General features: G+C 45.1%; 1 protein-coding gene across 2 annotated transcripts in view; it reads right to left on the bottom strand.

Moving 5' to 3' along the window:
- Positions 1 to 22,992, bottom strand: part of LOC147464927 (S-adenosyl-L-methionine-dependent methyltransferases superfamily protein) — a 41,054-nt gene extending 18,062 nt beyond the window's left edge. The window contains exon 1 of one of the 2 annotated variants that reach the window (XM_086517105.1): positions 22,717 to 22,992. In XM_086517105.1, coding sequence (XP_086373231.1) covers positions 22,717 to 22,848 — 132 coding nt within the window. In that variant the 5' untranslated portion in view covers positions 22,849 to 22,992. The remainder of the gene's footprint in view (positions 1 to 22,716) is intronic. The other variant, XM_086517109.1, reaches the window with a different exon arrangement.
- Positions 22,993 to 24,097: the final 1,105 nt, after the last annotated feature.

Below are 24,097 nucleotides of genomic sequence, written 5' to 3'. Positions count from 1 at the left end.
TGGGATTCCTGTCACTCTTCAACAAAACAGGATTAGGAATCGACACGCCCAAGCGAACTTGGGTTCGTGCAACCTCAACAAGCAAAAAAATTCTTGTGGTTCTTTCCTTGAGTGATACAGAACACTGCCAAAGCTCTGATACCAATGTTAGGTGCAACGGAATGATTGTTTGCGCTTTGCTCAAGATGAGTGCTCCGAACTGTGCTCAAGGTTCCTTTTAGTTCTTATGGAAGGGAGAGCCTTCCGTTCTTAATGAGAGAATGCTATGATCACAAACAAAGTGAATGGACATTGTGCGTGCAACTGTGTGAGACTGAGAGATAGAAAGAGAAGAGAGATACGACACCAAAGACGTTGTAAAACCCTCCTCGGAAGGCCCCACTCTCGTCGGCGAGAGTGGTCTACTTATGATTGCACAAACTGGTACAAACTGAATGCATGTGATTGATGCAAGTCTAGGCTATGTCGACGATGACGACGGGGATGATGACGACAATTGTAGGGCTGAAATCTGCGGGACCTTGGGGACTGTTTTGTGCGGCTGAAAACGCAGGTGTGGCTGCCTTTTTAGGGCTGAAACTTCTTGACCAAAAACGATGCTGTCTGTAGTGCTTTAGCGCTGAAAACAAACGCTGTTGTACCTGCTGTAAAAACGCTGAATGACTGCGTTTTTAATGCTGAAAACGCTGAGCAAAAACGCTGAAATCTGTAGCCTTTGATGACGATCCAAAACGCTAAAAACTGCAGCTTGAGGGAGATCTTGGAAACGCTACGCTGTAGGTGATCGGGGCGGTCAAGCAATGCTGAAAACGCCAAGTGAGGGGAGGTGTTGAAGATGTCCAAAAACGCTATGGCTGAAATCGCCAAGGCTAGGGGTATTGCGGGGTTCTTGCTGAGAAGATGCCTGTTGAGCGGGGAGCTCCTGCTACCTCTTCTCCAAATAGTGCTAGCTCTAGTTTGCTTATATACAAACTTAGCAAAATTGCCCTATCTACTTTTGTTGGAAAGTCACTTAAAAATAATAAGTGAAAAATACCAAAAATAGGGAAAATAGGCTAAAATCACTGGAAAATTCCCCTGATGGAATTTGATGGATTCTGAACGGAATACTGATGCTGCTGTGTGCAACCAGAGGATATACATCTATGCTAAGTGACTGGGCATGCACGGTCCACAAATAGACTCACAAAAGTGCCAGATCACTTCTAATCTAGACTTGACTGGACTGACTGAACCCTGATCATGCTGTAGCTTGTCCACGGTCACATAGGGTTGGATGTGTCACGTGACATCCCCTCCTTTACAAAGTGAGGTACAGGTACCGAACTGTATGGCGTCGAGGGAGATCGTCAATAGCGTCCGGAATCCTGGAAGGGACTCTTTGCCGGCCCACTCTGATGTGTGGGTCGTGCGGTACTTGAACTTCATAAAGGTCTACAACGCTTGCTTCTTTGGGCCGGGCCGAAAGCGACAAAGTCTTTTGGGGCTCCTTCGATGCTTCAACTTCGTCTTTAGTGATGCTTCTTTCTTCGTCAAGAATCTCCATGGCTGAAAATTCCTGAAACCATTTCCAACACAAAACCATGAACATATCTATTCCATGTAAAGTGCATGGAAAAAATCTTGTCTTTCTCAAAGACTATGCATGCAATGTAGATGAACCAATAGACGGAGTGCCAAACCGTTCACCACATACACACAAACAATGAGATCGAATCTTTCTCTTATGATCTAGAGCAATCAACTGTGGCAATTCACAACAGAAATGCCCATGCTTGGTGCTCATACTTTCATGTGATCTTTCTTCAACTGTGTCATGCCAAGGAAGAGACATGGAACGTGACTTCCTTGAATGCATACTTTTCATGAAAAATCTGCATACATCCGTGCTCATCCATGAGAGAAACGTGCTCAACATACAATATGTCATGCCTAGGAAAGGGATCACATAACGACGCTAACTAAAATACAGGAAACGATCACGAATGAAACATTCGAACAATGCGTGCGTATCAATCATGCGAACACATAATACTTCCTGTGAGGGTTCTTTGGACCTAGGCTCGAGAGCCAAGATCGATCCTTCCTGAATGATCGAATTGTCCTATGGGGGTTCTTTGGACCTCGACTCGAAAGCCAAGATCGGTTCTTCGTGATTGATCAAATCTGCAAAGAGATTAGCGTCGCTAGAAAAAGCATCCACTAACACATCATCCTTGTGAACAATCACATCATCTTCATGCAACTCATCATGCTTGTGAGAAATCACATCTTGATCATGCAAATCATCATGCTCATCATTATCATCCAAATCATCATGCTCATCATTGTCAATCAAATCATCATCATGCTTCTCATAATCATGCAAATCCTGTGTGTCATGCTTTGGAGAAAAAGAGACTGAGAGAGTCTCCTTCTCCTGAATCCTTTCAATCTTGTCCTGCATATTAGCAATGAGAGATGGAGAATGAACAATGTCCTCTCCATGAATGACAATAGGAGAATCACTTTTGGCATTGAGAGTTAAAGTGTTAGCCTCAAAAGCAATGAGAGCCTTATTATCACGAAACCATCGAATGCCCAAAATCATATCACATCCTGAGAGAGGAGAAACAACAAATCTTCTAGTGAAGACAGCTTGTTGAATTGCAAACAACACATCAAGGCACTCCTACGTGATGAGAGCGTCCATACTGGGAACAAAGAGAGGAACTGATCACATCGTGCATACTACCTAGGTCAAACAATATAACATAACGCTGCCCCGACGTACGACCATAACATTTAATGAGAGAATCATCAATGGGAGGGTCATGAGAAACTTGGGGCGCACTCGTGTTATCATTCATTGCATTGACAGAGGAAGTGGGTTCTGTGGATTCTTTAGATTCATTCGATTCAAGCTTAGGACATGTTCGTTTTATGTGACCCTTAATGTGACAATGAAAACAACGACCTTTGCTCTTCCGACGTGATGTATCCTCCTACAATTCCTTGTGCTACCTTTTCATCTGGAGTAAGCTTAGGTTTAGCAATTGTGTTAGCCTTACACTTAGATTCATTGGAAGAATTCTTTTCTGAGAGACTGTTGGAGGATTGGTTAGAAAAGTTACTAATCTTACCAATCTTACCATTCTTACCGATCTGAGGATTCTGAGAAGTCTGCGAGGTACTTGTGGAAGTCTTGTTCTCCTTAGGCTTTCCCTTGTTGTGCTTCATCTACTGTGCGAAAGCAATCGCTACCGCCTTGTTGAGATCAATTGGATCGAGCACCTCGACATCGTACTTGATATACTCGTCCAATCCAAAGAGAAAAGCCTCTTTGCGCTCATCATCCGATTTTCGTAATTGAGTACCTAGCTGCAAAACACGATTAGAAAAAGACATAACCGGCATACCATGTTGCTTGAGATTACGCCAATCCTCTTTCAATTGTGCGAGGTACTGAGGTGGCATAAACCGCGCCTTGAGCTTGTCTTGGAAATCAGCCCAACTAAGAGAGGGACGTGAATTCGTCGGCTTCCTCTAGGTGCGCGGCTAGCTGTGCCTCTTGCCATGTGTGGTACCAATTGATGGCATCACCGGCAAGGTACATAGCTGCCGTCAAAACTTTGCTATTTCCTGTCTTCTTAGTTGTCGCAAAATAAGCATTAAATTGGTGCAACCAAGAATGAATAACCGTAGCATCCATCTTACCGTCATACTTACTGAAAGTCAACTTCTCTGTTACTGGATGGTTGGAATCCGCGTCGTGGCTTGCGCCACTTGATGAACTCCCACGATCCTTGGGTGGTTCGGATTTCGAGGCAAGTACGTGTCGAATCAATTCTTGAGTTCGTAGTTCTCTTTGAGCCTCTCGCTCGATCTCCAAGGCCGCGCTTCGTGCTGCCTCTTCCGCCTTTCTTTGTTGTTTTCTTTCTTTGCGTGCGTCGCGCTCGCGTTCTAAAGCAAGGCGATTATCTTCTTGTTGTGCAGCAAGTCTTGCATTTCTTTCGTCGCGCTCACGGTCCTTAGCTGCTTGCTCACGGTCCTTAGCTTCTTGTTGTCCTGCTTTGCTTGCGAGCTCTGCCAACGCAACTCGATTGCTTTCTTGTTGTTGTGCCATCATGTCCAACATCGACTTGACCATCATCTCCATAGGAGTTAGTACAACTCGTGGCGTAGATGGCAAAGGGGGAGGGTCGAAATAATCTCCTGGTGCGGAAAAATCTTCGCCGCCTCTCTCATGCTCATCACCTGTATGCGAAGTATCCATTCCGCTTCGGGTGACGACCATGCACTATGATCTTTGGTTCTTAAGTTCACGAGGAACTTGGATTCTTGAGGGTCTTGGGTTCATGGGTTGTTGAGGATCTTGAGGTTCTTCAGGTTTTCTTTCGCTTGCAAATCGCGTTTGAGAAGGATCTTCTCTTCACCCGAGTTCTACTCTTTTCTGCGGGCGCACCCCTTGGCGGCCTTGCGCTCACACCAAGGTTGCTTTTTTCCACCTCACGTCGATTGGCCGGCCACTAAGTGCACGGTCCGCTCTCAATGAGTGAAAAGAGACACAAGGGGAGGCTGGACAAGCCCTTCTTTCTTGGGATTCCTGTCACTCTTCAACAAAACAGGATTAGGAATCGACACGCCCAAGCGAACTTGGGTTCGTCCAACCTCAACAAGCAAAAAAATTCTTGTGGTTCTTTCCTTGAGTGATACAGAACACTGCCAAAGCTTTGATACCAATGTTAGGTGTAGCGGAATGATTGTTTGCGCTTTGCTCAAGATGAGTGCTCCGAACTGTGCTCAAGGTTCCTTTTAGTTCTTATGGAAGGGAGAGCCTTCCGTTCTTAATGAGAGAATTCTATGATCACAAACAAAGTGAATGGACATTGTGCGTGCAAGTGTGTGAGACTGAGAGATAGAGAGAGAAGAGAGATACGACACCAGAGACGTTGTAAAACCCTCCTCCGAAGGCCCTACTCGTCAGCGAGAGTGGTCTACTTATGATTGCACAAACTGGTACAAACTCAATGCATGTGACTGATGCAAGTCTAGGCTATGTCGACGATGACGACGACAACTCTAGGGCTGAAATCTGCGGGAACTGGGGGGCTGTTTTGTGCAGCTAGGCAGGTGTGGCTGCGTTTTTAGGGCTGAGCTTCTTGACCAAAAACATTGCTGTCTGCAGTGCTTTAGGGCTGAAAACAAATGCTGTTGTACCTGCTGTAAAAACGCTGAATGGCTGCGTTTTTTTAATGCTGAAAACGCTGAGCAAAAACGCTGAAATCTGCAGCCTTTGATGGCGATCCAAAACGCTAAAAACTGCAGCTTGAGGAAGATCTTGGAAATGCTAGGCTGTAGGTGATCGGGGCGGTCAAGCAATGCTGAAAACGCCAAGTGAGGGGAGGTGCTGAAGATGTCCAAAAACGCTATAGCTGAAATCGCCAAGGCTAGGGGTACTGCGGGGTTCTTGCTGAGAAGATGCCTGTTGAGCGGGGAGCTCCTACTGCCTCTTCTCCAAATAGTGCTAGCTCTAGTTTGCTTATATACAAACTTAGCAAAATTGCCCTACATACTTCTGTTGGAAAGTCACTTAAAAATAATAAGTGAAGAATACCAAAAATAGGGAAATAGGCTAAAATCACTGGAAAATTCCCCTGATGGAATCTGATGGATTCTGAAGGGAATATTGATGCTGTTGTGTGCAACCAGAGGATATGCATCTATGCAAGTGACTGGGCATGCACGGTCTACGAATAGACTCACAAAAGTGCCAGATCACTTCTAATCTAGACTTGACTGGACTCACTGAACCCTGATCATGTTGTAGCTTGTCCACGGTCACATAGGGTTGGATGTGTCACGTGACACGCCTACTCTCGCGAGAGCCAACACTCTCTCTTCTTTTATATTCACAACACTGCTCCTATTGAGTTGCAGCAGGTATCCACGTGTTTGTTCAAAGCCGGCGTCTTATAGGGCTCGAACGCCAAACACGAATGCCTCTCGTCCCATTTGTCCCATGCGTGGTAGCGGACTGAGCTAAAGTCAATCGTTGGGATAGACTTAGTCATCCAATTCTGGGTTCTTGTCGTCCAAGTCCACTTCTTGAACGGTTAGTATTTAGGCTTCTTGTTTACCAAGGAGCCTATCCAGTGGATGAAACCGAGCGGTACTTCTCAAAAGCCCTTACTCGTTGTCCCCCACAAAAAGCAAGTACGGGTGGGATGTTAAACTCGTGGTGGAGAGTTGTCGTCCCTACAGAGGTCGACCTTGCTCCTTCCCGAGTAACATTCGCATCCCGGTGGTAACGAGGTGCTGCAGAGAGTGAAGGACAGGCTGATCGTGGGCCCCCATAATTTTCGCACCATAACAAATCACTAGATACACGCACGCCTAAGTCCGGGTTGGAGGGCAAAGATACCATCTGATACCACTGTCACAAGACGGACACCACGTGCCAATAGATAAGAACAGACTGAACAGACTTTTAGCACTTCAATAAAAACAAAACTGTGAGAGAGAGACAACACGAGACACAGTGTGGTGGAATTCCACCCCAAAGAGTATTGGCCCCAAACCTTGGCGCCCCTTTGGGTATTTCTTTATATTGCATGAACACAGTACAAGCCGGTACTCCAGACTCTACACCTTCTCCAGGAAGCATACCAGAGAATGAGCCCTTAGCACATATTTAAAGGCCTTTGGCCTGAAAAGCAGTTTACATGAAAAGCCTTCAAACTCAAAAGCTTCTGTAAGTTGGCTCCATTCTTTAGGCTTTGCCACGTCAGCAGTTTGTTACATGCACAGAGTTGGCTGAGCAACGGAAGTGAATGTTGAACTTTGCTCAAGATGAGTGCTCCGAATTGTGCTCAAGGGTTCTTTTTACTTACGAAAGGGAGAGCCTTCCGTTCCTTTAGTGAGAGAGTGCAATGGACACAAACAAAGTGGTGAACATCGTGAATGAAGGTGCTGAGACTGAGAGATAGAGAGAGAAGAGAATACGACACTAGAATGTTGTCAAACCCTCCTCTAAAGGCACCACTCTCTATGGCGAGAGCGGTCTACTATTGATTGCACAAATCTCTACAATGCTTTGGACTTGCCGACGATGTTGACGATGATGAGGACGACGACGAGACGGGCTGAAATCTGAAAACACTAAGGGCTGAAATCTGCAAATCTTTATCTGCTGAATTCTGACTCTATGTCAGTGACGACGGCGATGACGACGATGCAACGACGACACGCTGAAAACGCAGATGCTGAAATCTGCATTTTCCGGGCTTTAACTACAAACACACGCTGATCTGACCGTGTGGCGAGGATCTGCTGCGGGAAAGTGAGTTCTGCGAGGTTCGGGACTTGTTCTGCAGTGTCTTGATGCTGAAAGCTGAAAACTGAAAACGCTGATGCATATGGGACTTCTGTCGCGACGAAACTGCAAAACGTTGAGGCTGAATTGTTGTCCAAAAACGCAAGGGCTGATCTGGGGTCTGTTGCAAAAACGCTAGGCTTCTGATGTCTTGATGTCGCCGGGTTAGCCTGCAAATGCAAAACGTTGGGCTGGTTCTGCACTTAAGAAAAACGCTAGCGCTAGGGTTTCTTATATATTCACTTGCAAAGTTTGCCCTACCTAGTTCCCAACAAAAGACACTTAAAAATAATAAGTGAAAAATGGCCATGTTAAGTGCAACGGAATGATTGTTTGCGCTTTGCTCAAGATGAGTGCTCCGAACTATGCTCAAGGTTCCTTTTAGTTCTTATGGAAGGGAGAGCCTTCCGTTCTTGATGGAAAGTGCTATGATCACAAACAAAGTGAATGGACACTGTGCGTGCAAGTGTATGAGACTGAGAGATAGAGAGAGAAGAGAGATACAACACCAGAGACGACGTAAAACCCTCCTCCGAAGACCCCACTCTCGTCGGCGAGAGTGGTCTACTTATTGATTGCACAAAGGTGTACAATGATGATGCATGGACTGATGCAATTCGTGACTATGTCGGTGACGACGACGGGGATGACGACGACGACTTTAGGGCTGAAATCTGTGGTCTTTTATCTGCTGAATTTCGGGGCTGTTTCGGTGGCTGAAAATCTCTGTTTTGGCTGCGTTTTCAAGGGCTGAAAAAGGGGTTCTTCTGCAACCAACTAGGGCTGAATCTGCTATTGTCCAATAGGGCTGAAAACGCTGACCATATGATGCGGTAAGGGCTGAAAACCAAAAACGCTGGGCTGCCTCTGTAGCGTTAGTAAAACGCTATGCAAATCTGGGACTGCTAGCGATCATGGCTGAAAACGCCAGGGTTGTGCAGGTCTTGGCGATGTCAACTGAAAACGCTAGGCTGAGTATCTGTCGGCGATGCACTGCTGTGGAAACGCCAAGGATGGGGAAGTGCTGAGGGTCCAAAAACGCTAGGCTATGGGAAGCTTTGGCGCTTGAGGGTTTTGCTGAGAAGAATGCCTGTTGAGCATGTGCTCCTGCTAACTCTTCTGCCATTTAGTGCTAACTTGGGTTTGCTTATATATTTACTTAGCAAAATTGCCCTACCTACTTTTGTTGGAAAGTCACTTAAAAATAATAAGTGAAACATACCAAAAACAGAAAAAATAGGCTAAATGCACTGGAAAATTCCCCTGACTAAATCTGATGGATTGTGAAGGGAATATTGATGATCATGCTGTGTGCAACCAGAGGATATGCATCTATGCTAAGTGACTGGGCATGCACGGTCTACGAATAGACTCACAAAAGTGCTAGATCACTTCTAATCTAGACTGACTTGACTGAACTGAACGCTGATCATGCTGTAGCTTGTCCACGGACACAAAGGGTTGGATGTGCCACGTGACATCCCCTCCTTTTCAAAGTGAGGTACTGATACCGAACTGTATGGCGTCGAGGGAGATCGCCAATAGCATCCGGAATCTTGGAAGGGACTCTTCGCCGGCCCATTCTGATGTGTGGGTCGTGCGGTACTTGAACTTCATAAAGGTCGGCAACGCTTGCTTCTTTGGGCCGCCGAAAGCGACACAAAGTCTTCTGTGGCTCCTTCGATGCTTCAACTTCGTCGAGAGTCATGCTTCTTTCTTCTTCAAGAATCTCCATAGCTGAAAATTCTTGAATCTATTTCCAACACAAAAACATGAACATACCCATTCCATGTAAAGTGAATGGAAATAATCTTGTCTTCCCCAAAGACTATGCATGCAAGGTAGATGAACATAGAGACGAAGTGACAATCCGTTCATCAAACACATGCAAACAATGAGATCGAATCTTTTATGTTTGATCGAAATCAATCAACTGTGGCAAATCACAATGGAAATGCCCATGCTTGGTCCTCATACTATCATGTGCTCTATCTGCAACTATGGCAAATCACAATGGAAATGCCTATGCTTGGTCCTCATACTATCATGTGCTCTATCTGCAGCTGTGTCATGCCAAGGAAGAGACATGGAATGTGACTTCCTTACATACATACTTTTCAGCTTTTCATGAAAAATCCACATACATTCGTGCACATCCATGAGAGAAACGTGCTCAACATACAATGTCATGCCTAGGAAAAGGGATTACATAACAATGCTGACTAAAATACAGGAAACGATCACGAATGAAACATTCGAACAATGCGTGCGTATCAATCATACGAACATATAATACTTCCTGTGAGGGTTCTTTGGACCTAGGCTCGAGAGCCAAGATCGATTCTTCCTGAATGATCGAATCGTCCTTAGGGGGTTCTTTGGACCTCGACGATTGGCCACCTCACGTCGATTGGCCGGCCGCTAAGTGCACGGTCCGCTCTCAATGAGTGAAAAGAGACACAAGGAGGGGTTGGACAAGCCCTTCTTTCCTGGGATTCCTGTCACTCTTCAACAAACACGATTAGGAATCGACACGCCCAAGCGAACTTGGGTTCGTGCGACCTCAACTAGCAAAAAAAAAATTGTGGTTCTTGTGGTTCTTTCCTTGAGTGATACAGAACACTGCCAAAGCTCTGATACCAATGTTAGGTGCAGCGGAATGAATGTTTGCGCTTTGCTCAAGATTAGTGCTCCGAACTGTGCTCAAGGTTCCTTTTAGTTCTTATGGAAGGGAGAGCCTTCCGTTCTTAATGGAAAGTGCTATGATCACGAACAAAGTGAATGGACAATGTGCGTGCAAGTATATGAGACTGAGAGATAGAGAGAAGAGAGATACGACACCAGAGACGTTGTAAAAAGCTCCTCTAAAGGCCCCACTCTCGTTGGCGAGAGTGGTCTACTTATGATTGCACAAAGTGGTACAATGCGTATGCAATGGACTAATGCAACTTTGGGACTATGCCGATGACGACGACGGTGATGACAACGACGACTTTAGGGCTGAAATCTGTGGTCTTCTATCTGCTGAATTTCGGGACTGTTTCGATGGCTGAAAATGACTGTTTTGGCTGCGTTTTTATGGCTGAAAATGGGGGTTCTTCTGCAACCAACTAGGGCTGATTCTGTTGCTGTCCAATAGGGCTGAAAACGCTGACCTTTCTGCTGCGGAATGGCTGAAAACAAAAATGTTGGCAGATCTGAAAAACGCTAGCAAAAACCCTAGGCTGTCTCGGAAGTTCCAACGATGGCAAACTGGAAAACGCTAGGGAACTGGTACTGCTGCTAGCGATCTGCAACCGCCAGGGCTTGGAGGACTGTTGGCGATGATGCAAGCTGAAAACGCCAAGGGCTAGAGGGAGATGGTGATGGAGACCAAAAACGCTAGGGGTACTGAGGGGTTCCAGTTGAGAAGGTGCCTGTTGAGCGGGAAGCTCCTGCTGCCTCTTCTGCCATTTAGTGCTAACTTGGGTTTGCTTATATACAAACTTAGCAAAATTACCCTACCTACTTTTGTTGGAAAGACACTTAAAAATAAGAAGTGAAAATACCAAAAATAGGAAAAATAGGCTAAATGCACTGGAAAATTCCCCTCACTCAATCTGACGGATTCTGAAGGGAATACTGATGATCATGCTGTGTGCAACCAGAGGATATGCATCTACACTCAGTGACTGTGCATGCACGGTCTACGAATAGACTCACAAAAGTGCCAGATCACTTCTAATCTAGACTGACTGGACTAACTGAACCCCGATCATGTTGTAGCTTGTCCAAGGACACATAGGGTTGGATGTGTCACGTGACATCCCCTCCTTTTCAAAGTGAGGTACTGATACCGAACTGTATGGCGTCGAAGGAGATCGCCATTAGTATCCGGAATCCTGGAAGAGACTCTTCGCTTGCCCACTCTGAGGTGTGGGTCATGTGATACTTGTATCAATCATGCGAACACATAACACTTCCTGTGAGGGCTCTTCGGACCTATGCTCGAGAGCCAAGATCGATCCTTCGTGATTGATCGAATCTGCAACGAGGTTAGCTTCGCTAGAAAAAGCATCCACTAACACATCATCATGGTGAACAATCACATCTTCTTCATGCAACTCATCATGCTTGTGAGAAATCACATCTTGATCATGCAAATCATCATGCTTGTCATTGTCATCCAAATCATCATGCAAATCATTATCAATCAAATCATCATCATGATTCACACAATCATGCAAATCCTGTGTGTCTTGCTTTGGAGAAGAAGAGACTGAGAGAGTCTTCTTTTCCTGAATCCGTTCAATCTTGTCCTGCATATTAGCAATGAGAGATGGAGAATGAGCAATGTCCTCTCCATGAATGACAATAGGAGAATCATTGTCGACATTGAGAGTTATAGTGTTAGCCGCAAATTTCATGAGAGCGTCATTATCACGAAACCATCGAATGCCCAAAATCATATCACATCCTGAGAGAGGAGAAACAACAAATCTTCTAGTGAAGGCAGTTTCTTAATTGCAAACAACACATCAAGGCACTCCTCCGTGATGAGAGTGTCCATACCGGGAACAAAGCCAGAGACCTCGATAGGAGATCTCGGACTAACTTCGAGGCGGGCTCTCTCAACAAGAGAGGAATTGATCACATCATGCATACTACCTGGGTCAAATAATATGACAAAGCGGTGCCCCGACGTACGACCATAACATTTAATGAAAGAATCATCAATGGGAGGGTCCTGAGAAACTTGGGGCACACTCGTGTTATCATTAATTGCATTGACAGAGGAAGTGGGTTCTGTGGATTCTTTAGATTCATTCGATTCAAGCTTAGGACATGTTCTTTTTATGTGACCCTTAATGTGACAATGAAAACAACGACCTTCCTTAGAATAAGTGCTTTGCTCTTCCGACGTGATGTATCCTCCTACAATTCCTTGTGCTACCTTTTCATCTGGAGTAAGCTTAGGTTTAGCAATTGTGTTAGCCTTACCCTTAGATTCATTGGAAGAATTCTTTTTTGAGAGACTGTTGGAAGATTGGTTAGAAGAGTTACCATTCTTACCATTCTTACCGTTCTGAGGGTTCTAAGAAGTTTGCAAGGTACTTGTGGAAGTCTTGTTCTCCTTAGGCTTTCCCTTGTTGTGCTTCATCTCCTGTGCGAGAGCAATTGCTACCGCCTTGTTGAGATCGATTGGATCGAGCGCCTCGACATTGTACTTGATATACTCGTCCAATCCAAAAAGGAATGCCTCTTTGCGTAATTGGGTACCTAACTACAAAAAACGATTAGAAAAAGACATAACCGGCATACCATTTTGCTTGAGAGCGCGCCAATCATCCTTCAATCGTGCAAGGTACTGAGGTGGCATAAACCGCGCCTTGAGCTTGTCTTGTAAATCAGCCCAATCGAAGGAAAGAGGCGTGAATCCGTCGGCTTCCTCTAAGTGCGCGGCTAGCTGTGCCTCTTGCCATGCGTGGTACCAATTGATTGCATCACCGGCAAGGTACATAGCTGTCGTCAAGACTTTGCTATTTCCTTTGTTCTTAGTTGTCGCAAAATAAGCATTAAATTGATGCAACCAAGAATGAATAACCGTAGCATCCATCTTACCGTCATACTTACTGAAAGTCAACTTCTCTGTGATTGGATGGTTGGAATCCGCATCGTGGCTTGCACCACTTGAGGAACTCCCACGATCTTTGGTTGGTTCGGTCTTCGAGGCTAGCACTTGTCGAAGCAATTCTTGAGTTCGTAGTTCTCTTTGAGCCTCTCGCTCGGCCTCCCTTTCTGCTTTTCGGTCATTTCTTTCATCGCGCTCGCGTTCGAAAGCAAGGCGATAGGTTTCTTGTTGTGCCAACGCAACTTGATTCGCTTCTTGTTGTTGTATTGTATTTCTTTCATTTCGTTCCATCGTAATGCGAGTCGCTTCTTGTTGAGCCAGCATCATGTCCATCATTGACTTGACCATCATCTCCATAGGAGTTAGTACAACTCGTGGCGTAGATGGCAAAGGGGGGAGGGTCGAAAAAATCCCATGGTGGGGAAAAATCTTCGCCGCCTCTCTCATGCTCATCACCTGTATGCAAAGTATCCATTCCGCTTCGGGTGACGACCATGCACTATGATCTTTGGTTCTTAAGTTCACGAGGAACTTGGATTCTTGAGGATCTTGGGTTCTTGGGTTCTTGAGGGTCTTGAGGTTCTTGAGGTTTTCTTTCGCATGCAAATCGCGTTTGAGAAGAATCTTCTCTTCACCCGAGTTCTACTCTTTTCCGCGGGCGCACCCCTTGGTGGCCTTGCGCTCACACCAAGGTTGCTTTTTCACACCTCACGTCGATTGGCCGGCCGCTAAGTGCACAGTCCGCTCTCAATGAGTGAAAAGAGACACAAGGGGAGGTTCGACAAGCCCTTCTTTCTTGGGATTCCTGTCCCTCTTCAACAAACACGATTAGGAATCGACATGCCCAAGCGAACTTGGGTTCGTGCGACCTCAACAAGCGAAAAAAAAAACTGTGTTTCTTGTGGTTCTTTCCTTGAGTTAACAGAACACTGCCAAAGCTCTGATACCAATGTTAGGTGCAGCGGAATGAATGTTTGCGCTTTGCTCAAGATGAGTGCTCCGAACTGTGCTCAAGGTTCCTTTTAGAGAGCCTTCCGTTCTTAATGGAAAGTGCTATGATCACGAACAAAGTGAATGGACAATGTGCGTGCAAGTGTATGAGACTGAGAGATAGAGAGAAGAGAGATACGACACCAGAGACGTTGTAAAACCCTCCTCCGAAGGCCCCACTCTCGTCGGCGAGAGTGGTCTACTTATGATTGCACAAAGTGGTACAATGCGTATGCAATGGACTGATGCAACTTTGGGACTATGCTGATGACGAAGATGGTGATGACGACGACGACTTTAGGGCTGAAATCTGTGGTCTTCTATCTGCTGAATTTCGGGACTGTTTCGGTGGCTGAAAATGACTGTTTTGGTTGCGATTTTATGGCTGAAAATGGGGGTTCTTCTGCAACCAATTAGGGCTGATTCTGCTGCTGTCCAATAGGGCTGAAAACGCTGACCTTTCTGCTGCGGAATGGCTGAAGACAAAAACGCTGGCAGATCTGAAAAACGCTAGCAAAAGCCCTAGGCTGTCTAGGAAGTTCCGACGATGGCAAACTGGAAAAGGCTAGGGGATCTGGTACTGCTGCTAGCGATCTGCAACCGCCAGGGCTTGGAGGACTGTTGGTGATGATGCAAGCTGAAAACACCAAGGGCTAGAGGGAGATGGTGATGGAGACCAAAAACGCTAGGGGTACTGAGGGGTTCCTGCTGAGAAGGTGCCTGTTGAACGAGAAGCTCCTGCTTCCTCTTCTGCCATTTAGTGCTAACTTGGGTTTGCTTATATACAAACTTAGCAAAATTGCCCTACCTACTTTTGTTGGAAAGTCACTTAAAAATAATAAGTGAAAAATACCAAAAATAGGGAAAATAGGCTAAATGCACTGGAAAATTCCCCTGACTGAATCTGATGGATTCTGAAGGGAATACTGATGATCATGCTGTGTGCAACCAGAGGATATGCATCTACACTCAGTGACTGGGCATGTACGGTCTACGAATAGACTCACAAAAGTGCCAGATCACTTCTAATCTAGACTGACTGGATTGACTGAACCCTGATCATGTTGTAGCTTGTCCACGAACACATAGGGTTGGATGTGTCACGTGACAAAAATTCACCCGACTGAATCTGATGGATTCTAAAGGGAATACTGATGATCATGCTGTGTGCAACCAGAGGATATGCATCTATGCTAAGTGACTCGGCATGCACGGTCTACGAATAGACTCACAAAAGTGTCAGATCACTTCTAATCTAGACTGACTTGACTGAACTGAACCCGGATCATGTTGTAGCTTGTCCACGGACACATAGGGTTGGATGTGTCACGTGACAGACTAAAATAGGGAAAATAAGTCTATGCATTGTAAAAATGCTCATGATGGGTTCTGATAGTAATCTGATGATCATGCTATGCGCAACCAGAGGATATGCATCTACTCTAAGTGCCTGGACATGCACGGTCTGCGAACAGACTCACAAAAGTGCCAGAACACTTCCTAATCTAGGCTAACTGAACTGAACTGGACCCCTTGCCATGAATTAGCTTGTCCACGTACACATAGGGTTAGATTGCACGTGACATCCCCTCCTTTTCAAAGTGCGGTACGGGTACCGAACTTTATGGCGTTGAGGGAGATCGCCAACAGCGTCTGATATCCTAGAAAGTACTATTCGCCGGCCCACTCGGATGCATGGGTCGTGCGATACTTGAACTTCATAAAGGTCTGCAATGCTTGCTTCTTTGGGCCGCGCCGAAAGCTACACAAAATCATCTGTGGCTCCTTCAATGCTTCAACTTCGTCTGTAGTCATGCGTCTATCTTCTTCAAGAATCTCCGAGGCTGAAATTTCCTGAAACCACTTCCAACACAAAAACATGAACATACCCATTCCATGTAAAGTGACTGGAAAAATTCTAGTTCTTTGAAAAAACTGTGCAAGCAATGGAGATGAACATAGAGACGGAGTGTGAAACCGTTCATCAAACACACGCAAATAATGGGATCGAATCTTGACTTTCTGATCTAAATCAATCAACTATGGCAAAACACAATGGAAATGCCGATGCTTGATGCTCAATCCTTCTTGTGCCTTTCGGATACTGTGTCATGCCAAGGAAGAGACATGGAATGTGAATTCCTTGAATGCAAACATTTCTTCTTTTCATGAATAATCCGCATACATCCGTGCTCATTCATGAGTGAATCATGTTCAACGTACAATATGGCATGCCTGGGAAAAGAGATCACATACGGACGGTGACTAAAATACAAGAAAGCATCACGAATGAAACACTCGAACAATGCGTGCTGACTAATCATTCGAACACATAATACTTCCTGTGGGAATTCTGTGGACCTCGACTCGAGGGCCAAGATCGGTTCTTCGTGATTGATCGAATCTTCCTGTGGGTATTCTTTGGACCTCGACTCAAGAGCCAAGATCGGTTCTTCGTGATTGATCGAATCTGCAATGAGGTTAGCTTCACTAGACAAAGTATCAACTAAACCATCATCCTTGTGAACAATCACAGTTTCTTCCTGCAAATCATCATGCTCGTGAATAATCACATCTTGATCATGCAAATCATCATGCTTATCATTATCATGCAAATCATGTGTATCGTGCTTTGGAAAAGAAGAGACTGAAAGAGTCTTCTCCTGATTCTTGTCGATCTGTACCTGCACACTAGAAAAGAGTCGGAACAACTCTTGCATGTGTTGGGCTCTTTGTGCTTCACGCTCTTCGCACTTGCAATCCAATTCTGCTATTCATTCTTCGGCCGCTAAGCATGCTTGCTCGCGCTCGCGCTCGCGCTCTATGACTGCCATTCTTTCTTTGTATTTACGCTCTATAGCTGCCATTCGTTCTGCTTCTCTTGCTTCCGCTCGCACTCCAAGGCGGCGCGTTGCGCTTCTTGTTGTATTCTCTTGTCCATCATCGTCTTGACCAAAGCCTCCAGAGGATTTGGTACAATCCTTGGCGTAGATGGGAACGAGGGAGGGTCGGAAAAAGCTCCTAGTGGGGAAAATTCTTCTTCACCTTCTTCATGCTCATCACCTTCATGCAAAGTATCCATTCCGCTTCGGGTGATGACCATACACTGAGATCTTTGGTTCTTAAGTTCACGAGGAAGTTTGGTTCGTGTGGGTCTTGGTTCTTGAGTTCTTGAGGTTCTTGAGGGTCTTGGGATTCTTGAGGTTCTTGCGGTTCTTCTTTCGCTTGAAATCTATGTTAGAGAAGGATCTTCTCTTCACCCGAGCTCTTCTCTTTTCCGTAGGCGCACCCCTTGGCGGCCTTGCATTCACACCAAAGTTGCTTTTTCCCACCTCACGTCGATTGGCCGGCCGCTAAGTGCACGTTCCGCTCTCAATGAGTGAAAAGAGAAACAAGGGGAGACTAGACAAGCCCTTCTTTCTTGGGTTTCATGTCACTCTTCAAAACACGATTAGGAATCGACACGTCCAAGAGGACTTGGGTTACGTGCGACCGCAACAAGCAAAAAAAAATTCTTGTGGTTCTTTCCTTGAGTGATACAAAACACTGCCAAAGCTCTGATACCAATGTAAGGTGCAACGGAAGTGAAGGTTGAACTTTGCTCAAGATGAGTGCTCCGAACTATGCTCAAGGGTTCTTTTTACTTACGAAAGGGAGAGCCTTCCGTTCCTTTAGTGGGAGAGTGCAATGGACACAAACAAAGTGATGAACATCGTGAATGAAGGTGCTGAGACTTAGAGATAGAGAGAGAAGAGAATACGACACCAGAATGTTGTCAAACCCTCCTCCGAAGGCCCCAATCTCTATGGCGAAAGCGGTCTATTATTGATTGCACAAATCTCTACAATGCTTTGGACTTGCCGACGATGTCAACGACAATGAGGACGACGACGAGACCGGCTGAAATCCGAAAACGCTAATGGCTGAAATCTACATATCTTTATCTGCTGAATTCTGACTCTATGTCGGTGACGACGACGATGCAATGACGACACGCTGAAAACGCAGATGCTGAAATCTGTGTTTTCCGGGCTGAAACTGCAAACGCTCGCTGATCTGACCGTGCGGTGAGGGTCTGCTGCGGGAAAGTGAGATCTGCGAGGTTCGGGACTTGTTTTGCGGTGTCTTGATGCTGAAAACTGAAAACGCTGATGCATATGGGACTTCTGTCGAGAAGGAACTGCAAAACGTTGAGGCTGAATTGCTATCCAAAAACGCTAGGGCTGATCTGGGGTCTGCTGTAAAAACGCTAGGCTTCTGTTGTCCTGCTGGTATTGTCGGGTTGGCCTACAAATGCAAAACGCTGGGCTGATTCTGCACTTGAAGAAAAACGTTGGCTGTTCTTGGCTAAAAACACTGAGTCTTCTTGTCGGGGGGTCTTGCTTGAGAAGGTGCACTGTGGATGTCAGGTCCCTGCTGCCTCTTTTGCCAGAAAGTGCTAGGCGCTAGGGTTTCTTATATATCCACTTACAAAGTTTGCCCTACCTAGTTCCCAACAAAAGTCACTTAAAAATAATCTAAAATAGGGAAAATAAGTCTATGCACTGTAAAAATGCTCCTGATGGGTTCTGATGGTAATCCGATCATGTTGTGTGCAACCAGAGGATATACATCTCACGGTCTGCGAACAGACGCACAGAAGTGCCAGAACACTTCCTAATCTAGGCTAACTGAACTGAACTGAACCCTTGCCATGAATTAGCTTGTCCACGTACACATAGGGTTAGATGTGCACGTGACACTCAACTTCCATACAAGCACAAAACCCATTCAAAACTCAAACCTCTTTCATGGAATCTTGTAGCCTCGCCGCCAATTACATAGTCGTAACTTCAAACAGCTGAAAGGAATTCACGAGCTTGCACCTTCACGACGACCATTTTCTGATTTTGCAAAGATTTAAGAGCTTCCATATTGAAAGCCCACACACCATTTTGATGAGGGGAAACCCTAATTCACTCTCTCACAAGCTCAGATACAAGTTAGTGGAGAGGCAAGATTGCACTACACACTCATGAAGCAACCATGAAGTGAATTGCATAGAAGAGGAAAATTGCAAGTTTTTTACACTAAGAAGCAGCCCTATCTCTTCCCCACGGCAATATGAGCTAATTGTCAAATTTTGGGTCTTTTTCCACTTCTGACTAAAACTAGGTCATTTTTAGCTAATTTTCGTTCCAAAAAAGACCATTTTTTATGCGAAAAAATCCCAAACAGAGCCAAAAAATTCCCTAAATTTGTGGGATCACTCGGATAAGCATAAAAAGCATAGATATGCATCATTTTTCATCACTTTTCCATTTTGGTCACTTTCCATGCAATTTACGACGACGTCCGTTAGTTGCTATTTTTGGCAGTTTTTGCAAATCAAATTAGGTATCATATCAAGTGAAAAAACACGCAACAGCGCCACATCCAAGGCCACAACTCCCTAGATAGATATGTACATGATAACGACCGTAGTAGCCGCTTTAGCATATATCACAATATATACATGATTGCTTTTATTTCCATACATCGAAAAGTGTCAAAAGTGAGGTGAATGTTTTTATTTCACATTGTGTACGTAGCATGACAACGGGGAATGGCTAAATGTCACGAGCACATGGCTCTGTGTGACACGTGGCCATGCTTCATCGACTTCCAGAGCTAGTTTTCCCCTTCTTCATAGATAGGGGTGTCTAGAATCCTAGGAGGATTAAAACCGGCAATCTTGTGAGCCTGTTCGCAAGATCTGCATGTCTAAACGAGTCCATTAGATTAGGTTTTTCAATTTTGAAACACTTGCAAAAATGGTTTGTACACGCGTTTTGACAAATGTTATTACACTACCGTGGGCATTTGGCATAACGTGCATTACCGCGACAAGGTTATGGACTGAATGCTGAAAACGCTGAAAAACACTAAGAGGTTGGCTGAGGGTCTTGGTGTTGCGGGCACCACGGGTTCTTCTGCTTTCTCCTCTGCTCTTCAAGCACTGCCCTATGCTGCCTATATAGGCATTAAAATCTAGGTCAAGCAGTGAACCCCACAACCAAGGTTAAATAAAGCAAAAAGTCACTTATTAAAGTGCAATGCTAGGAGGTGGTTCACACGTGGTAAATGCTTATGCTGGCTTGTGATTGTACTGTTCAAGAGATGGTATGCACCTATGACCAACCTGGACATGCACGTCTTGCTAGAGGCTCACAAGGGTGCCAGCCTAGGTCCTAAGCTAAGACTGACGCTAGACTATAGCAGAAGCTTGTCGATGTGGCGCAAGTGCACAGAGCTCCGATACCAATATCAAGTGCAGCGGAAGGATTTAAGGATTCAACTTGGATCTAGTACTCCGCACAAACACAAGGTTACTTTGCTTTGCTTGAAAAAAGAAACTGAATTGAATGAAAGAGAGAGACGCAGAGACACACACACACACAGAGAGAGAGAGAGAGAGCCCTTGCTCTGTTGTCAAAGCAAGTACTTGCTTTATTACTTGCACAAAATGCTGATACAATGATGCTAAATGCTAAGATTGTCACAAACAGCTGACGTGTCAAGCCATTGAAGAACGGAGCCAGTCCAAACTGTGAGAGGGTGACTCCTTCGTAGAGCTATCAAAAACTGGTCAGAATCTGACCTTCTTTGCCTTTTTCTTGTTCTTTCCAAAGCTGTGCTTTTTGCTTCGCTTCTTGCCCTTTTTGTCCTTGTCACTCGAATTGGAAGAGCTAGAAGATCTGTCAGAAGAAGAGAAAGAAGAATTGGGTAGTCCTTCAAAACGCGCACGCTTCTTCTGCTTTCTTCAGATGCAAAAGAAGATTAACGGCCCAAGTAACCGAGGTAGTCAGTCCCCTTCTTGCGCTTCTTCAATTGCTTTTTCGATTGATTCTTCGTGTCCAAAAGCTGACTAATCTAGGTCTAAACCACCTCTTGAAGTTCTTCTTTAGTAAACATCCTCTGAGTAGGAGGTTTCTTGATTGCCGGTTTGATCGGTGGTTCGGTGGCTTTCTGCCACTGAGTATGCACTTCAGCAATGGACTCCTCGATCAAAAATTTTGCTAACTGGGGATCTTTAGTAAACTGAAGCATCTGCTTTGTGCATTCGTCAACCTGTTGTCGACGTTGCATCTCCAGAAGTTCATATTGTGTAGGACGAGGTGGCCCGTACTCATCTTCTGCTAAACTCTTGAATTTGCCGTATTGCCTCCTCCGCCTCAACGCTTGCAATTCCGTGCCGAGAGATATTGGCCACAAAGATTGGCGCCCCTTCCGGTATTTCTTTTATATTAATCTTTGAGCAAAGTACACTTCCCGCGGGTGCTAGCTCTCAGACTCTACGTCCAGATGCTCTGAGAAGTGAGCCCCCTTGGGCTCTCTTCAATTACAGAACCTTCACTCACTGAGATGGGACGTTTAATACGCAACGTACAATACGCGTACTACACGTATTTTTTAGAATCAAATATAAAAATATGTCAACTTTTTTAGATATGATACTTTAATAAGGACAAATGAAGTAGGATCATGCACCTCCTCAATGACTCTTCAATGTTTAACCATAGCATACACAAAACAAGCACCATGACGCTCTAAAATACACTTCATCAACTAGCAAAAGATATTAGAATAGAATACGTTTTGAGCAAAAAAACATTAGAATAGAAAACGTTATGAGATGTACTGTACGTTTAAAATACGCGTATTTTAGTTGCTATGCTCACAGTATCATTCTCTCTTCTCTCTCTAATCTATTGGATACCTCTCCCATGGGGTAAAAGAAACTCTCTCACAAAGTAAAAGGAACCGTGAGTACACACTAAGCACTCATCCTGAGTTATCATCATAAATCACTTCCACTGCACGTGACAGGAAATTGTTGAAGATATGTCATCACCACACTTCTGTCTGTCCCATTTTGTGGGTCTCTAGGCACTTTACAAGTATACGTGTCCCTATCCCTCATTTATCCAATTGTATGAGCACTCTGTAGTTGTAGAGTTATTACTCTTTGGTCATTCTCTCTCGCTCTCTCTCCACCCTTGCGCACGCCTTGCCCCACTCCTTCAGAAACCAGGAAATAACCTCCAATTCCTAACAAGTCTCAACCTACCACCAGACTCACCTGCCAGGTGTTGTCTTCCCTCACCACAGAACAAGACTTTCGTCACATGGGTCACATGTTTGGATGCTCTCTTTGGTTTGGCAACTTTGTGATATCCTCAAGATGGTGTTGATTGAATTGTATTGCCGATGTTTGTCACTTTGTTACGTGTTGTGATCACTTCACTATGGAGCTCTTAGGCTGGCCGGCGGCAGAATGGAAAGAAGGTGCATGCTTCCTACCCGGCGTGCACCCATTGGGTTACAAAATCCTAACTTCTCCCCCCCCCCCCCCCCCCCCCCCCCCCCCCCCCCCCCGGGAAGATCCACAATGCCGGCATCCTTTTCAGCGCAAAACGCGGAGATTCCAACTTGAACTCTGCAAGTCAAAGCTGCGGCCAATGGCCCACCCAATTGGCTACGCACCTCTCTCTCCCGCCATTGTTTACATAAACTCAGCTGATGTTCTGTGTGAACATGAGGATGGAGGCAGAAAAAGATCCTAGAGTCTGCCGCCAGGTTCATCAATGAAAGAAGTCGAAAAGAAAAACTAGGTTTCTGCACTGAAAGTACACATGGCGCATTGTATCAGCTCTCAAAAAGTGGGGTGTAGCTATGTCGCTGCACGCTAGAACGTGTCTGTGAGAATTTGAATAAAAGAAGAGAAGAGCGGCGCACTCACAGTGGAACCAGGAGGTACTAGCTGTTGAAGGAGTGCATATTTGACAAAGTTGTGGAGGCGAGCTTGAAGAGTTCCAGAAGTTCGCGAGTTTAAGTGATGCGCAGGGTATCCAGGTAAAGCTTGCGATGCCATTCTTCTCTAAGGCCAGCCCATCTCTCTCTCGCTCTTTCGCGCTCTCTGTCTTCTTCCTCCTCTTCTGCGCTCTCTCTCTCTCTCTCTCTCTCTCTCTCAAAAACGAGGCAAAACAAAATACATGGAGGCCTGCCATTCTCTCTCTCTCTCTCTCTCTCTCACACACACACACACACACACACAAAATGTTTCCAATAAGCGAGAAAAATGATATGGCTAAAATGCACCTTCAAGCTTTTGGGGCTTTTGAGTTTGAAGATTTTCATGTGAGAGGTTTCGAGGCCTTTAAATAAGACCCCAGGACCACTCTGTGGCTCTGATTGTTGAAGAGCTTTCAAGCAGAGAGGACCCACGGCATTGTAACTTTGCTCAAGAATTAATATAAAAATAAATATCAAAAGAGGCGTCAGTCTTTGGAAACTAAGATGTCTTTATAGTTGTTGATATGTTTGAGGGCAGTGATACTAACACTTGATCCAAAGGATTATATCATCGGATGGCTAACCAACAACTTGGAGGTTTCCAGCAGTAAGGGACCATGGGAGGTAGCACCTCTCAAAAACCCTTAAACATGCCAAAATACACTGCAGTTTTTCTTAAGGGAACCAATGGCCATGGGGCCCTGATGTATGCTAATGTTCAAGGACGTTAATGCATTTGTATTGAAGAACGGTCAGCGAGAGGATTAGCAGTAATCATGGTAACTGACGATGGCGATAGGCTTTGCGATGAAGAGGGAAACCACTATCTCATTGTCAAAGACCCAAAAAATTACAATCGATATGGAGACAACGTAGCAAAAGTAGTCATGGAGACTTGAGAGATACCTCCTATACTCACTCTTTCTGGAGCCTGCTACATTCATGACAAGAGAGTGAGAGAATGGCGACCATTCATGAAAATATTGAGATTTACAAGCACGAGGAAGGAAGAGTCGCTTGTTACTACCGGTGCATGGAGCCCAATGTGAATGAGTTAAACATGGACAAAGTCCTATACTTGTTTTCATATGAGTTGATAATGGGAAACCATATTGTTTTTGTCGATAAGTACAAATGAGAATATGAGCCAATTCACGCAGACGATGTAGGGAGAGTGATAACTCCAGAACTGATGGCACAAGCTTTGGTAGGGAAGCAAAAGCCCATAAAAACCCCAATCAAGTCTACAAATCCCTTCTCAGATGATTATGACACCACAGCACAATCAAACAAACAACCACTTCCTAACCCTTAGAACTCATAAGCAT

The sequence above is a fragment of the Adiantum capillus-veneris genome, chromosome 1 (genome assembly GCF_014529385.1).
Source record: "Adiantum capillus-veneris isolate H3 chromosome 1, ASM1452938v2, whole genome shotgun sequence".
Taxonomy (NCBI): domain Eukaryota; kingdom Viridiplantae; phylum Streptophyta; class Polypodiopsida; order Polypodiales; family Pteridaceae; genus Adiantum; species Adiantum capillus-veneris.
The sequence above is the reverse complement of the archived record's forward strand: the minus strand, read 5'-3'. Positions and strand labels throughout refer to the sequence as shown.